Here is a 17,412-nt window from a genome sequence, read left to right as displayed (position 1 = left end):
TATAATTACATCTCTTCCTTTTCTCAATCTCTATTTTTATTTTTATCTTCTTTTTTTCTGTCTATTCACCATTTTTTCCACGCCTTTTTTTTTTTTGCAAAATTTTTTATATTTTTGGAGCGTGAAATCGCCATTTTTTTTGTTCATTTTGGAATATGTGAAAAAGTGATCGGAATGGGCAGAGCTACGACCGCATTTTCGATGCACGCAACAGGCTTGTCTCTCCCTTCATTTGTTTATTTCTTCATTATTACGAATAACTATTATTATTCTCATCATCCCAAAGCATGGAATGCTTTGTTTTCTTCGTATCCGTTATGAATCACTAATCAGTTAGAAAATGTACCTTGAATTATATATGTTGTTCCCATGCATAACATTTTATACGTTAATTAAGGATGGTAGCTAGAATAATTATCCATTGACAATCATGCTTGGCTAATGGATTAGGTATTCTTTTTGTTATTTATTTATTTATTTATTTTTTTTGGCGACATGACACCTGAAATATACTAGAGTGAAAATATAATTCGAGTGCAAAGCGAAATTCGAATGTTGTACTGATGTTTCAAGGACATTATTTACTTGATAAAATAATTTTCTGAAAATAAATGGTCGCTCTGGGCCTGGAAAGTTAAAATATATATATAAACTTATAAATATTTTTAAGCAGTATTTTGAAGCGAATCTATATACAGTATATACGCAATGGCTTAGTTTGGGGATCAAAAAAAAAAAAATTTCGATTTTGTTCAGCGTGTCCGGAAAATTCACGACAACAGTTCGACGCAAGAGTAAGTAAGCAAGTGAACGAGAGATTGAAAAATTGAGCCATTGAATAAACAATTGAGTGAGTGGGTGAGTGAGCAAGTAAGTGTAATTGAGTCTATAAATGAGCGAGCGAGTGAATAAGTAAGTGAGCTAATGAGTTAGTGGATGAGCAATTAAGAGGGGGGTGAAGGACCGAGTGAGTGAGCAAGTAAGACAGCGGAAGAATGAGCAATTAAGAGCTAGTGAATGACTAATTAATAGAACGAGTGAATGACTAATTAAGAGAACGAATGAATGACTAATTAAGGGAACGAGTGAATGACTAATTAAGAGAACGAGTGAATGGCTAATTAAGAGAACGAGTGAATGAGCAATCAAGACAGCAAAAGGATGAGCAATTAAGCGATCGAGTGATTAAGCAAGTCTATCAATGAGCGAGTGAGTGAGCAAATGAGCTAACTAGCTCGCTGTCGTTCACTCTGTCACTTACTGACTCACTCGTGGCTTGGTCAATCACTAGATTGCTCACTCGTGTCGAACAGTTGACGGTGAATTTCCCGTTAATCAAAAATTATTTTTAAACAGTGTTCTGTACGCTATGGCTTGGCAATAAAAAAAAAAAGTTTTGATTTTGTTCAGAGATATAGACGAAATCTGAGAATTGACGTGAGAAAAATTAAGCAAATTCGGTGATTGTGTCGAAATCGATTTGATTGCCAATATGGTAAATCCATATCTACACTCGTCAGCTGTTCCGCTATGCAAGTCAGGGAAAATGATAAAAGTCGGGGAGGAAATTCTGTGGAAGGGGATAAAACAAACTCGAAGAATGTTTATAAGGTTAGGACTTTGAATTATATCATTTTCTTCAGGTGTTTTGGTCGGGTAAATGACCAAGCAGATTTTGCTAGGACCCCTGCATGATCTGGAAGTACATTTAGATGTTACAGATTTTAAAAAAATTAGATGTTTAGATTCTTGGGCAAAGTTTGTCTACTCTTCCAAATTTAGATGTATTGTATCGTAGTTATATATCTAACCTCCCCCCCCCCCCCCCGTTAGTCAGTCAAAACATTTTGGTGCCTTTTTATCTCCTTAAAAAAGTCGAGATGACGCTGACATTCTCTTTGTGCTACCGATTCGGGGCACATTCGGCAATTAGGGATACCTAAGATACTAGCATGACAACTTCTTAAAGACAAATCTTCTTTGATAACACACAGGGTAGGTTATAAATAAACTGACACTACTCATACGTATGTAGCGCTTATTGTGATGGAGTTATTTTGATGAAACTTAGTGTATAGCTTAATAAAGACCATGGGGGAAAAGGTAATATTCAATAAAAAAAATAGTTGATTGCTTCACCACCAGGTGTAAAAGTGTCGCTTTTTTATGGCAGTTATCGTTTTCCCATCGTCCTAGCGACGTATATACAAAGTTTTAATTTTTTTTAATACTTCCACCGCGCGTATATAGATCGGAGTAGTGTCAGTATTATTCAACTGATATTGCTCCGATCTACATAGCGCCGGTGGACATATTTCATTAAAACTTGGCATACGTATATATACGTTATTTGGACCATGGGAAAAAGTTAACTGCGATAAAAAAAGCACCTTTTTGCACCTGGTGGTCAAGCAATGAACTATTCTTTTATTAAATCGCTTCTTTTCCCCCCATGGCCGATATGACCTGTATATCAAGTTTCATCAAAATATAGTCGATATAACATACACCATGGATATAACATACGGTTTTTATAATCCCGATTTGGCCATTCACTTCCATGTATTTTTACCTCTGTTATTGCATACCCCCGCTTAAAACGTACACCGTGGATATTACATACCAAAAACACTCTGTTAACCTAGAAAATGATTCGGATATAACATACTGCAAACACAAAAATCTGGAAAAATGAAACCAAAACTGACTTATTTGTTCAAAATGTATTATATGCAGGTGTGATGCCTTGAATTTTTTCACAGAAAGCCGTGAAAATTTTTAAAATAATGAAAAATTTATTGCCGAAATAATTGCATTAACGGCGGAAAGATAGCCTAATATAAATAGCAGATGTAAACGGTTTACGCGTACGGCTAAAAAGCGCCACCTTTAGTAACAAATATAACTATTCTAACAGTAAAAAAAAAATGTATTGTTTAAAATAATTCTTTCAAGGAAAATTGCATAGAACATGGTCTTCAAATTATTGAATGTTTTATTTTTTTGTTGCCTTTTGAATCACGGTAAATGGCAGTGATAAGCTATCGTTGTGTTCGGTAAAAGCAGAAATTCGCAAGTTGCTTTTTTTCTTTTAAATTTATTGTATAAATGCTAAAAACTTAAGATGAAAATCATTAGCGTAAACTCTCAAATAATGCTAGTTAAATTAATTAAGTTAAGGAAAAAATGTATGCGTGCTTGCTCTATGTATCATGTATGCGCCAAACTCTAAGGAATTTCCACAATTCCTCATTAAATATCAACTAACAGCAATATTCATGCTATATTAAATTTAATTACGTGCTGCATAAGCTTATTTCGTCCGGGACAATGTCAATAAGGCGCTTTATTCATAAAAACTGCTATGTAGGCTAATTTCAATAAATTGCTTATAACATACACGCCGGTTATAACATACGCTTCTCGAATCACCAAGGGAGTATCTTATATCAATATGTTCGGCCTCCACCCCGTTTTTACAGGTGTATGGCAAGGTGAGTTCGACGCAGCGATCACAACTTCACAGTGATAATAAAAGCAAACAACTCTCTGGACAATATACTGAGCTTAAAGGAAGTTAACAACAAAAACATGTAAAACTTCAAAGTAAACACATAAAAAGTAATTATGTGACAAACAAAAACATTGACTTAAAATTATCGTTTAAGTAAATAAAAGCTTAGCGTATGAGATTAAAACCAAAATGAAGGGTATGAAAATGTTCAAATTAAAACACAAAAGCATTAAAACTGGGAAATCGGAAGAAAAACAAACACAAATTAACAGATTAAAACAAAAACATATAAGACTTAGAATGGAATTAAAAAGGGGGCATCTTATAAGCCAACTCCTGTACTGTATCTCCATCTGTACCTCCATCAGAACTGACGCTACATACGTCTGAATAGTGTCAGTTTATTTATAACCACCCTGTAGAGTGTATATGACATCCCGCAAAAAAACATTGCATGCAGTGAACATTAACTATTATCCTGTGGCTATTTTTTAGCAAAATTTATATGAATCCACGCAAAAAGATGTATGAAGATATCTCATAATAAAGTTATGGAAGAGTAGATTACTAAATTCCGATACGTCGGTATTTTGACTAAGCCTTCCTATCTTTCCAATAGACTTCACCACCCAAAAAAATTAAAACCTATTTTTGCCTCTACAGATTGTTTTAAATTCAGTTTCTTTCCCAATACCATAGTTGAATGTAAGAAGCTCCCCTCTACTATTGTTAACTCCCCACGATCTCCGATTTCTTGTCAATGGAATCTACCGCGTCCTCTTGTATAAGCCTTGGGCCAACAATATTGCATAAATAAAATAACCTTTACCAAGGAATATTAAGAAGTCACCAACGAATAAGACAAATACATGAAAAATACAACTCTCAATGCATATTTCGACTCTCAGTGAGTGTCGTCTTCAGAGAGAAAAAATTTAACCACTAATCACGCTGACCTCCAACCCAAGTGGGATCCTCAAACAGCGTGATTAGTGGTTAAATGTCTCTCCACCCCCAGAAGACGACACTCACTCTGTGTCAAAATGCATTAGAAGGAGTTGTATTTTTCGTATTCGCTTTATTCATTGGTGACTTATTAATAATAAAGTTCTGCAATCGGTCAAGATGATATAGGAGAAAAAGAGAGACAGATAAGCAACTTAAAATAAATTAATTAAGGCTTTGTAACCACTTCCTTTTTTTTTTTTTACGAAAATTAAAAATTATTTTCTAGTTTCAGAGTAATACCAATTAGCTAACATTTTAATTCCATTGAAAAACTTATTTTTTCCTTGTCAACAAATAAATTAATGTCCATGGAATATCGGTAAACAATTTCCGTCCCAAATCAATGTTTATGGTGTGACTATCCAATATATTAAATATTAACTGTATTTGTAATTTTAAACATATATGTATCGATTATTACCCATTTGCATCCGTGAGCCGAATAATCAAGTTGCGATTGCTAATCATCGCCAAACGCGGAACAGCACGCACCGCCCGTGACAATGATCGCTTTTAGGATCCTATGTTATACCCGTAGCTTCTACCGCCCCCGGGAAATTCCATCACCCCCAGGGTGCGTTAACGCCCACGTTGAGAATCACTGCGATAACGTGTTGGTTTGTCATTCCACGCAGGTAAGAAAATAAGTTACAGGGTCCGTTGGTGCAAGACGTCCACCCACTTACCCAGGAAAGTCAAGATGGCCGGCCCATCAAACAGTCCTGAACTATATTAAACATATAATTAATCTTTTTTTTTCATATTTTGATGCATGCATTATTTCAAGTAAATTTCAAGCATTTTTTGCCGCTTAGGAAGTACGCGGAAGCACTCGGCTTGGAATGGCGGGTTGGCTTTAAAATTTTCTCATTAGCTGGGAAAACCAAAAGCTTAAACACCCCTGTTCTTGGGCACCATTGACCTACTCAACTTCTTCGGTGGTTTTTCTTTACACTTTCCCGAGTGGTGTTAGCATTAAGTATGTCCAATGTGAATTCAGATTTCAAATTCAGTCCACGCAATGAACAACGAGCATTTTTACGGTAGTAGTAGAATTTCGAAGATTTAAAAAGCTGCATGTTTAAGCGAGGCCGATTTTACTTTGGTTCTCGCTAAATGTTGCCAAAGTCAGCACGTTTAGCATCATTATTCTTATTGATGCTTTGTAATAAGGTAAGATAATTAGGGTAAACTGTTGATTGCGTCTGATTAATAGTTGCGTATCAAGAGCCGTGATGCAAATGGGTTAAGGTCGATAAAACAATAAGTATATTTTTTCCACCAAAGACACACTAAATTTCAACACACAGGTTGTCCCAGAACTCTTTCGCTAAAATGAGAGGATAGTACACGTGAAGATAAATTTTGCTGGGTAACTCTGCGTCGCAACCCACTTAGCCGAGGGATACTTGCATTATTCCCTTTTCAGAAGTCGCCAAAATATGGCAACTTTGCTGATATTGTGAGAAGCGGAAGAGTAATTTCTTCTTCTAGTAACGGGTAATTACGGAGAGAAATGTCTCGTTCTCTGTAACAGTATTATTCCGGGGGGAAAATAGTTTCCCGCTTAGAATATCAGTGTTACTTCAAGATTTCTCCTCTCTTTTTTGGCGCCAGTGGTTTGAATCGCATGTTGATACGCGCTAAATAAAAAAGTCATTTGTATGACCCTAGATTTTTTTCGGAATTTTTTTTTTGTCCCAACATGTACTATCACCCCGTCTCTCACCTTTGGTGATGGAGTTCTAGGACACCCTCACTGATTTTTGCATCAGGAACCCCTCGCTTTACATGCACAGTGTGGCGGCACGTATCATGTGCAATTAAAGGTTGTCGTGTAAGTCATTAGCAGGTTTCTTAAGCACACAATCCTTCGAAATTCTTATTATCTACAAAGTGTTGCATGTTTTGGCCGCATCTCTCCTCTATGAACAAAACACGCAATATGCCTTGCACAAGAAGCAAAGCAAGCACTAATGAGAGACTTTGTTAAAATAAGCGTTGAGTTATACTATAACTTAGAAAAAAAAGGTCGCTCATCGTTTTGGATCTTTGTGTGTGTGTATGTATTTTTCAGGTGGTGGCAGTTTTGTCCATCTTGTTCATAGTATTGTCCACTATAGCGTTAACACTGAACACTTTGCCCACCCTCCAAGAGAAAGACGAAAACGGGATCGTGACCGACAACAAAGCTTTGGCGACTGTCGAGGCCGTGTGCATAACCTGGTTCACCCTTGAGTACCTGCTGAGGTTTCTGTCAGCACCCAATAAGTGGAAGTTTTTCAAAGGTGCCCTGAATATAATAGACTTGCTAGCGATCCTACCTTATTTCATATCCCTGTGCCTGATAGAGACGAACAACCACACGGAACAGTTCGAGGACGTGCGCCGGATCGTCCAGATATTCAGGATAATGAGGATCCTGAGGATACTCAAGCTGGCGAGGCATTCCACCGGTCTCCAGAGCTTGGGCTTCACCCTTAAAAACAGTTATAAGGAGCTAGGCCTTCTTATGCTGTTTCTGGCCATTGGCGTGATGATCTTTTCCAGTCTGGCCTACTTCGCCGAAAAGGACGAGAAAGACACCAAGTACACGAGCATTCCGGAAACTTTTTGGTGGGCCAGCATCACCATGACCACGGTTGGGTACGGGGACATATGCCCCACGACCGCTCTGGGGAAAGTGATCGGGACGGCTTGCTGCGTGTGCGGGGTGCTGGTCATCGCTCTGCCCATTCCGATCATTGTCAACAACTTCGCCGAGTTCTACAAGAACCAGATGAGAAGGGAAAAGGCCCTGAAGAGGCGCGAGGCCATCGAAAAGGCCAAGAGAGACGGAAGCATCGTTACTTTCCGCCACGTCAATCTGAGGGACGCTTTCGCCAAGAGCATGGATATCATCGATGTCCTCGTCGATCCCGTGCCGAACGAGAGCCAGGTAATCTTTTTACTTTTTTCATATATAACGCTTTCTTTGAAATAAATTCAGTTTTTTTTGCCATTAATCCCTCAAGCTAATTCAAATGAAGTTTCTTTTTAAGCCGAGGCCACACTCGTATCCAGGCTGGCCCAATATTTTCCAAGGTTGGTCATGAGCGAGTAGTTTGGCGGCTCCATCATTAGCAATGATCGTCAAATTTTAGAGGCGGGAAAGTAGGCTGATCGAAGAGAAGTACCATCCAGCCCCCACTTCAAGTCAAAGGAGCCGCCTTTTTTCCCGATCTTTCTATCCGTCTGGACACACATTGGTCGAAGGACGCCAACAGTCACAACACGAAATATCCTCGGATAGTGTTCTGGAAGCAAATATTCGCCGAGGAACATTGGGAAAGGCTGGACAAGTGTATAGCTAGCCTATGCCGTTGATACTTCATTGTAGCGGTGGAGGCAAAAACTGGAAGCATATATAGGATAACTGAGGAATGACTATCGGTAGGGCAGCAACTGGATACTTTGTCACGCATTTTGGTGCCGCCGTGTAATATATATAAATGGAGCAGTTAAAGGGGGAATTCGGTGCCGAATTAAGGTCCAGTGCCCGCGGCACCAGACCCACCTGCTTCCCCCCCCCCCACAATTTGCGGCACTGACTATTTGTCCAGGCTGGACATGAGTGTGGCTCTAGCTTTCTAGCTTCACTCATTGTTGCTTGTGAATGTAAGAGGCCGGGCTCACAGTGAACCTGTACTACAATTGCAACAATGCAATTTGCGATATTGATATCAACGATACACACTGAACTGGTGCGATAAAGGATACGACCGCAACATCAATACGTCTTGGTCAAAAAACTTGATCAGTCCGTATCTATGGATTAATTAACGTTAAAACCAATCCGTGTCAATGTTGTGGTTGCATTTCTTTCGTATCAGTCCAGTGTGAACCTAGTCTAATATCAACAACCCGCGTAGTAGCCTAACATTATATACGGCATGAACATTTTACCATTTGCGTCCGAATACGGCAGCAAAACTACCACACCGTTTTTTTTTTGTTCCATTAGGGGGATTTTCGTGCAAAGCGCTTAATATCAGACCAGAATTGAATGTTTTTGTCGGTTCCTAGCCTTTGCAGGCTGTCTCCCGACCTACAAATTGCCTGGGGTTGGCATATGAAGGAAAAGACAAGTTTGTGCTTGCTTGTCAGTAGTGTAGTTAGTGTATGTTTAGAGAAATAAATTTTTGTCAATTCAAGTGGATAATTTACAGATCTTTGTATTCAGAGCACTCATCACCAGAAACGTTAACTATATTCTGATGGAATGTTTGTCATTTGGGTGGGGGGGGGGGGGGGAGAATAGCTGATGTTGTGTTACCCAAAAATCCCCACGGATACCGTGACATAATTGAGAGATGCTAATCAGATTTATGTTTACAGAGCATGAGTAAATTTATTTAAATATCGTTCATTCATTAAATAGCACAATAATTATACACACTTTTTTTTCATGGTTGCACTGTCTGTGAACACCCCTCAGTAGTCAACCCTCTTATGGGTTGTTACTAAATTGCAGACTTTGCAATACTTTACGTATACATTTATAACTATACAAGTAAGACAAATGCCGTTAACACATAATATCAAAAACTAACTGCAATTTCCAAAAATAACAAGATTATAATAATTTCAATATACAACTATGGTCGCAATCCACAAATGTCCACAAAATAAAAAGTGGTGTATCTTATAAGTTTGCAAAAAGGAATAAATGCGAATGAATGCGAATAACATGAATATACATGGGAATAAATGTGATTACATATTCAAATAAATGAGATCCAATACAAACTACTGTGAGATCCAAGACAAATGAGTCCAAGATTAATGATACATCCAGATCTTTTCTGATATTCCTTCTCCTCACGTACCATGGCTCTTTGGCGAATTGTCATAATATAATATTTTGTTGCCTTGGTAGACTCATGTTTCTTCTACTGGTATATGCCCACACTGGAGCAGTCAAAAATGGGTCTGATGATGGTCTTAAACAAGATGACCTTGTTCTGTAGTGAAAGTCTTGCTTGAGGAAACGTGATTCGTGAAAGCATTCCTACAGTTTGTGATGCCTTATTTCTTACATAGGTTATATGTGAAGCAAAGAAAAGACTTATATCTAATATGCACCCAAGATATTTAAAAGTGTCATTTCTCCTTAACACAGTTTCCAATGTATATTGAGTTCCTTGGAAATTTATATCTTCTAGTGAACAAAATGTATCTACATTTTTGATGATTTAGCTTGATGTCATTTTCCTCACACAAATTCCTCGACATCTTTAACTGATTCTTGAAGATTTTTGAGACATTTGGCTCCTTTTACGTAGTTAATCATGATGATCACATCATCAGCAAACAATCCCAGCATACCACGCTGAGGGGCTGTAAAATCATTAATATAGAGCATAGGTTCCCAACCTGTTTTGTCCCATCGCCCCTTCTCCAGAAATTTTTTTCTCCCATCGCCCCAACCCAATCTAACCCATATTATCCTATGTTATACCCGTAGCTTCTACCACACCCCCCCCCTGGAACATTCCATCGCCCCCCCCCCAGGGGGCGTTAACGCCCACGTTGGGAATCACTGATACAGAGAGTCAATAGCAGGGGCCCCAAGACATAGCCCTGTGGAACTGACGCTCTTATCAGTTTGACTGAAGAGAGGCAGCTGCCGTTCTTTACTTGAAACTTTCTGTTTGAGAGGTAACTGTTGAGGAAAATAATAAAATGATCGGGTAGGTTTACATCGATTAATGTAGCAATGAGCTTGGTATGATTCGTTTTGTCGAATGTTTGCATATGTCCAGGCATAGCGCACATACATACTCTTTGTAGTTAAAAGCAGTCATGAAGAATTCAGTGACTGTGTAGCTGGGCCATTCACGAATGATCCCACTTGAACCCGTGCTGCTTGGCCCGAAGAATGTTGTGCGAGGACAGGTAGAGTTCAAGACGAGAGACGTTCAAAAACTTTAGAGATGTTACTAGGCAAGCTGATAGGACTAAAATTTTGAGAGAAAAGAGGATCAGTACCGGGCTTGTGGATAGGTTTAACGATTGACAGTTTCCAGACATTAGGGAAGTAGTTGATTAGAAGCATGCAATTAAAGGTATTAGTTAGAGATGAAATAATAGATGGTGATAGATTTTTGAGAGCTAGGTTAGAAATTTTATCAGTATCAGAAGCTTTTTTAGTTTCCAGTTTATTAATGATGCCCTTTACCTCATCAACATTAGGGAGTCCAGCAGCACCCGCTCCGCGCAAGCCATCCGCATGTACCCTATTCAGAAAGTGGATCACTTTCCTGGAGTTTGCGGTGGCAACACTTCCAGGTTGAAGACTATTAGGCATGAACTGTTTTTCATAATTGTCGGCAAAAGTCTCTGCAAATTCATCGTTTCTGTATAACATGTGACCTTGATCATTGAAGATTTTGTTGACTGCAGGGGGATTGCTTTTTACACAGCTTAACTGCCTTCCATAGTGAACCCTTAGAAGCAGTGGCCTCCTCAACGAAATTAGCAAATCGCTCATTTATAAACTCTGTTGTTTCTTTCCTTATTTCGTTCTCCAGTCGATTGAGTGCGCTTTTATCTGTTCTTCTAAATCGTTGCCAATGCTTTCTTACACGGTTTTTTAATCTAATTTTTTCACGTAGTTCTTCTGAGATACCGAATCTGTTTTCTTTTGCTTTTATCTTCTTAGTAGCAGTTTGTACTGCATTGTGCACTATATCAGTAAAATTCGTAGCAGCATTTTTCACTGCGACAGCAGACAAATCCGTGCAATTCCACACCGGTTCTGATTCGAGGGATGCACAATATATTTCTCAGTTGGTGACAAGTTGGTACGGACTGTCCTTCGACCTTGTTACGTCTATTGTAAAAATGATAGGATCGTGCGAAGAATTAAGCTTAGCAGTAGTTTCAGATGCAATATTGTGCCTGAACTTCCTTGATATTCCAGCACATCAGGGCGACAACGTCTACTGGCTGGATAATTAGTCGGTATACTTGATGGGCGAATGCACAATGCTTTGTCTCTACAGAACTTGCCCAGTACTCCACCTTGGCGATTCGTAGTGTGACCGAAGAACGTAAGGCTTTTGCTGCTCCAATCACCTGTAATTAATACCCGGTTGTTGAAGTTTACTGGATGCTTCAAAAAGTTGAAGTCAACACGATTGTTTGGCGGCTTGAAGATGGCACAAATAGGCATTGGAGATCTATTGACAATTATACAACTGTCAATGCTTCCATATAAGTTGAGGGGGGGGGGGGATAGAGTTTTTGATAAGGTATATTTAACTGATGAACACAACAACTCCACTACCCCTTCCGTATAGCCGGTCTTCGCATGAGCAAGAATAATTGGAGATATTTGAGGTATGCGATGGTTTCAAAAAAGTTTCTCAAACTAGTGCTAGGTCACTTTGAAGATCGATAAGTTAATGTTTGAATTTATGAAGTTCCTGTTTCAGCCCCGTAGCATTCCTTGAAAATATTTTTAGAGGGTTTTTATAGTGTTGATTGTGCTGTTGCACTAGTTTTTGAGGGCTGTAAATGAAGCTGATCAAAAATTGAATAGGGTTATTAGCCTTATCCTAAGGAATTCCTATGTCTATCAACAGTCCCGTTACAACAACAGAAAAGCTCTCCATGCTGACCGCAACTCCATCAATACCACTGTTATTAGATGTAACAATGTAAAAACTTTTTAAAATATGATATTGCGTCACTTTTTTTCTTTAAAAAATTACAAAAATATTGGGGTGAATATCACCCAATGCAAGTTGGATTTGCGCTGCAGCTACCAAAAAAAAAATTCAGAAAGGGCCCCGAAACATGTAAATATGTTTTCTGGAAGATAGATGGCGCTTGCAAATGCATATTTTATCATTGAGTAATAGCGATAATAAGGGAGATTGTTCGACGTTTCAATCACATCATGAAATGGCACCAGATTCGAAAAATGAGAAATGAGGATACCTGCGCCTCACACCCTTAAGGCCCGTTTACACGAGGCAAGCGCTTTAGTTGGTAACTTAATTTTTTCAAGAAGAATCGGTAAGTTAAAATTAAGTTGCCCACTAAAGCACTTGTCTCGTGTAAACGGGCCTTTAGTGACGTCCCTTTGTCGAATTTTCACTACAGATGGTGCCACATTCTGACCTATAAAACCAGCCACAACAATAATCTTTCCCGTCTAAAATAGAACCCAAACCAAATTCGGAACCCAAAAGAGGACAGACAATGCAAGTAAATGGCTCCCTCACAGACTCGCCTTACATCGTTTTGTGTCGTACTATGGTGCAATGAAGTTGTGAAGTTTTCACATTTAAAACGTATGTGATGTTTCAAGAAAAATAACAGTCATTTATTGATGTATGGTATGTACAAATCATATGAAAAACAGACTGTCCGTACCCGCATCCATTGTGCCGCATCCACGTCGAAATGTTTCATTCTGAGAGGTACCGTAAATAAAAAATCGATTTCTCCCAAAAAAAAGTGAGCTTCCATTTTGATTTTTGCGGTACCTGTTAGAAACTTCGTCCCCAGGGGCGGTTTTTAAGCGAGGTGCAAGGACTGCGGTGCACCCGGGCGGCATCTTAGACTTTAGTTAGACACCAAATGTTTTAAAAATTTTGAAAAGTGAAATCCACATGACATCACGCTTTTGAGCCATACGATGAAGGTGTTGAGGAAACAGGCAGGTCCTGGGACCGTAATAACAGAAATAAGGAATATGCTACGTCACAAGAGGCAAGTGTGCATTCTTGTATCCACACCCAGTTATTTTTCCGGAACGATTGAATAAAAGCAAAGGAAAAAAAGTCGGCTTCTCACTTTTCCGGTCTCTGAAGCACCAGATGCGCCTTTGAAATAAATTTCTCTGTAAATGTTGCTTCGTTATACTGGCTCTTTACCCTTTACCGGAAAAGAAATGTAAGTAATGGTGGATCATCAATAAGAGCAGTAATGTAAATTAAGTTATATGGCATAGTTAAGAATAATAAAATAATCCTGGACCAAAAAGCAGGCAAATTTCCGTGAATGCGGGATGTATGCTCACGCACATTTTGCTCTGTAAACACCAGTGTGTGCGGGTTTATACTAGAAAGAGGGAGTAAAAGAAATCATGTTTATCTCGGTCCCTAGGCTGAAGCCCTGTCATCCTCCCACCAGGGTTGTCTTTAGGAGCGGCACCTGAAGCTTTGCACCCGGGCGGCAGGTAAGCTCTAGACGCCCGTGTTCTTCCCAGAACCCTTTTCTAAGAGGTAATGGCTCTCGATGGTCAAAATCAGCAAGCCAACGAACGCATACGAAAGTCCCGTTTGGGTCCGGATAGCGTCCCCCCCCCCTCCCCCGCAGCGTGATTTTGGTTTGACTACTGTAACGATAGCTTATTGATCCCCTTATATGATCATAATTGGCGACTCAGTAAAACATGACCAGCTTGAAAATGTGTTGAATGCACGCCAGAAATCTGCCGAACTCATACGTATATTCACTTTGTCATATATACGATCACTCATACGTTAACTCATTCACCCATAAAGATACTCGCTCACTAGTTCACTCACTCACTAGTGACGAACTGTTGGTGAATTTTCCCAGCGATGATTTCCGTCGCTGCATTTTCCTATCGGTGAATTGCGTGGCTGTAAATTTTCCCTAAATCCAATTAATAGGAGGCCGGGGAGAACCCTGGCCACTACGAAATTTACCCGTAAACCTGCCAATATGGCATACACTGTTCGAACACGCGTGATATCAATGAATTATTTCGAAATTTCTCATCTTTGAAATAGTGCTTTTATAGAAAACCAGAAAAAACTGATCGTCTTACGATGTTGTCAACTCGATTATTTTCAGGCCGACGCGACGAGCCTCGACGAGGAATCGACCCGCCTCGACACCAGCACTTGCTACAAGAACCACGAGCACGTCCTCAAGGGTCCCTCGTCGACGGCCAAGGAAGCCACTAGCAGTGGCAGCGGCGGCAGCAGCAGCAACAAAAACAATCAGTCCAGCAGGGAACAATATCACCATTACCCATCCTTGATGTCTTCGGACGTTAGCCGCGGATTGGACAATCCCAGTGCACCGGCCTACATGCTGGAATCGCCCGAGGACAATCCCAAGGCCCCGGCGATTAATAAGGTAAGGCCCAAGAAACGAACTTACTTCGGATTTACGAAGGGCCTCTACGGAATCATTTGAGCTTAGGAAAGCCCAAAAAAACAATTGTTTTAATTATTTATATATGCATTGTTTCGACTGTGATATTTTAATTATACGCATTTTTTTTTCTCTACCTTAACATCATACATTGATGAACATGTGTTGCTTTCAGGTTGATAACACTGACTCTCACTAACAATGTTTTGATCAAGAGAAAAAATTGTTAAAAAAGCATAGAAGGTGTGTAGTACAATCATTGTTAATGAGATGCATGTATTCCGCTTTTATTATTGCTTTTTTTACTAAAATTTATTCATTTTCTTAGCATGTATTTTTTCTGCATAAAGCGTCTGCATGTACTTGCAATCGACTGAAACGCTGATCTAATGGCCTGTAATCAACTGAACACGTGCATGTTTTATTATTAAACTATCTGCTGGCTGGCATATTTTTTTGCGTTTATTTATTTATTTACACTTGTGCATGTTGACCGTTTGAAACAGGGGTTGCCTACACGGCCTCGGGCCCGCAAAAAGTGTTCAGGTAGAAAAGAAAAGTACTCGCTAAATGCCTTGGCTGGCCATATTTCCTTCATGAAAATCGGGATCCATACAGGGATGGAAGATAAACGCAAAAATTGTCGAATGCAAGTTACCATTTTCGTAAAAAATGTAAATAAAGTTGCCAATAAAAAAAACTGCAAGTAAGGTTACAGCTAAACAAACTGCTAAATGTGTAAGTAAATTTGTCAATTTCAGACAGAGAAAAGTAACGTTGCATAAAACATTACATCCAAAAAAATTGACAGTTGCCATTTCTCATTAAAACTGCTAAAAAGTCACCAACGGCGGAAAAGGAAGGGCGGCTGCAAGTCGCAGTGAGTAAAAATTTAATTCACCAAAACAAACCTTATGTTTTACAAGTATGTAGGACGAATATATTTCATATCACTATGATCAATTATGACAATTATAATTATCATTACATAATTTATAAGTCAAATAACCTTCATTCTTGATTTCAAAAACTCAACCAAGTCTTATTGAAAATAAGGGGAAAAAAACATATGTCCAAAAATTATATGTCCCGTTGTTAATTTGGGGAGTTAATTAAAAATAGTTAATGTTAACTGAGTTAATTGAAGGTAGTTGGGAAAATTGAAATAGTCATATAGATATTATAGTAATTAGTAAATTTATATATATATTTCTATGAATAAATTGCTTTGTTAAAGTTGAAAGGCGCAGTAATTTAATGTCACAACGCAAATCGTGTCGAGAAACGTTGAGATGGGTAACGGGGTACAAGTGTCAATGGTCAAAGGACCACCCCACAATACCACACCGTAATGTCTCGTAAGATACGGGTCATATGGTCACTTTGTACAAGTTTCTGGCCCGCGAACTGTTGTGCGGGATATGTTCGAAAACATTGCATGTTGAGTATTTTTAGTTTATCGAATACTGAGCATGAATCTATTCATAATTTAATTTCAATATGCTTATTTATCTGCAGTCGAAACCCTTTATAACGAACTCGGAGACAGGAGAAATCACTTCGTTACAACGAAATTTCGTTATAAAAGAATTCCAGGTGTTTGCATTGTTCCTATGTAAACTTATCTGGGGGAATTAGAAAAGTGTTCGTTTAAACGAGATTTTCGCTAGAACGGTGTTCGTTAAAACGGGATTCGACTGTAATTTCAACCTCTTTCTTTATGAAAAAAAGAGATCTCGATCTAGAGCAGTTTTTCGTAACCTTTTTTTCAATCATGGTCCCCATGGGACCCCCTCTAAATCCAGGAGTAAGACCCTTTCCTCGTATTAAATTGCATTCTTAAAAAATTTAGTCTAAGAATTGTGTAATCAAAATGGATATCTACACCCCTGAACTAGATACCCGTTGGTGGAAGGAGGAGGGGAGGTTTCTGTGAATAGAAAGTTCTATTTGATTAGATGTAGCCACGCTTTTTCCGTCGATTTATTTCACTTAAATGCTTCACATCTCACTAATTTCACGGGTCTCTAGATCCTTTCATTGTAATTAAGGGGACCACAGGACTAACAGTACCTGCCATGACTCTTCTTCAGTTGACTTTCACTGTGGTTCGGTTCCGCCGCTGTGGTGGTCGAGTGGTTATAGTGACGGACTCGCGATGCGAGGATCCGGGTTCGAACCCCATAGTGGTGGTCGGCTGAAGTTGGTTTTCTGTGGTTCCCAACTTCAAGGCGCGAATGCGAGCCGATCTTCCCGTTAAAAAGTCTCGCCACAGAGAGCAACAGGCCTACAACGTTACAAATATTCAATCATTACACTTCACTCACAATTTGAAGTATAGATGGCAGCACTGAAATATCATACACAACACTAGCTACAAACTCAGACTGTTAGGTGTACACACTCACTTTGTTCCAGACTCTGCCACGAAGCTGGGCTGGAAGAGATCTCGGCAACAGGATAAGTCCGGTGGCAGAGACCCTGACGTTCATTCATTCATGTGGTTCGGTTCCCTTTAGAATATCCCACGGCTGCAAGGGGGCAATGTGACCTCTGGTTGAGAATCACTGGCCTGGAGCAGGGGTCCTTGGAGGAGATCCAGGGTGTCCGGGGCTTGCACGGAGGAGCAGCAATCAACTGTATTTTTATTTATACGTTATTTCATATACTCAATATTATACTGTAAAGGCAGTGTTTCTCAAAGTGTG

The 17,412-nt window shown here is 39.2% G+C and overlaps 1 protein-coding gene across 2 annotated transcripts in view; it reads left to right on the top strand.

Moving 5' to 3' along the window:
- Positions 1 to 17,412, top strand: part of LOC149068747 (potassium voltage-gated channel protein Shab-like) — a 128,759-nt gene that overhangs the window by 99,353 nt on the left and 11,994 nt on the right. The window contains exons 4-6 of one of the 2 annotated variants that reach the window (XM_089250513.1): positions 6,600 to 7,460; positions 14,399 to 14,686; positions 14,880 to 14,947. In XM_089250513.1, coding sequence (XP_089106639.1) covers positions 6,600 to 7,460; positions 14,399 to 14,686; positions 14,880 to 14,903 — 1,173 coding nt within the window. In that variant the 3' untranslated portion in view covers positions 14,904 to 14,947. The remainder of the gene's footprint in view (positions 1 to 6,599; positions 7,461 to 14,398; positions 14,687 to 14,879; positions 14,948 to 17,412) is intronic. The other variant, XM_089250514.1, reaches the window with a different exon arrangement.

This window comes from Pholcus phalangioides, unplaced genomic scaffold (assembly GCF_987345545.1).
Source record: "Pholcus phalangioides strain wild (caught in Gottingen) unplaced genomic scaffold, Ppha-v1.0 ptg000024l_1, whole genome shotgun sequence".
In the NCBI taxonomy this organism is placed as follows: domain Eukaryota; kingdom Metazoa; phylum Arthropoda; class Arachnida; order Araneae; family Pholcidae; genus Pholcus; species Pholcus phalangioides.
This window is presented reverse-complemented; position numbering and strand designations above follow the sequence as displayed.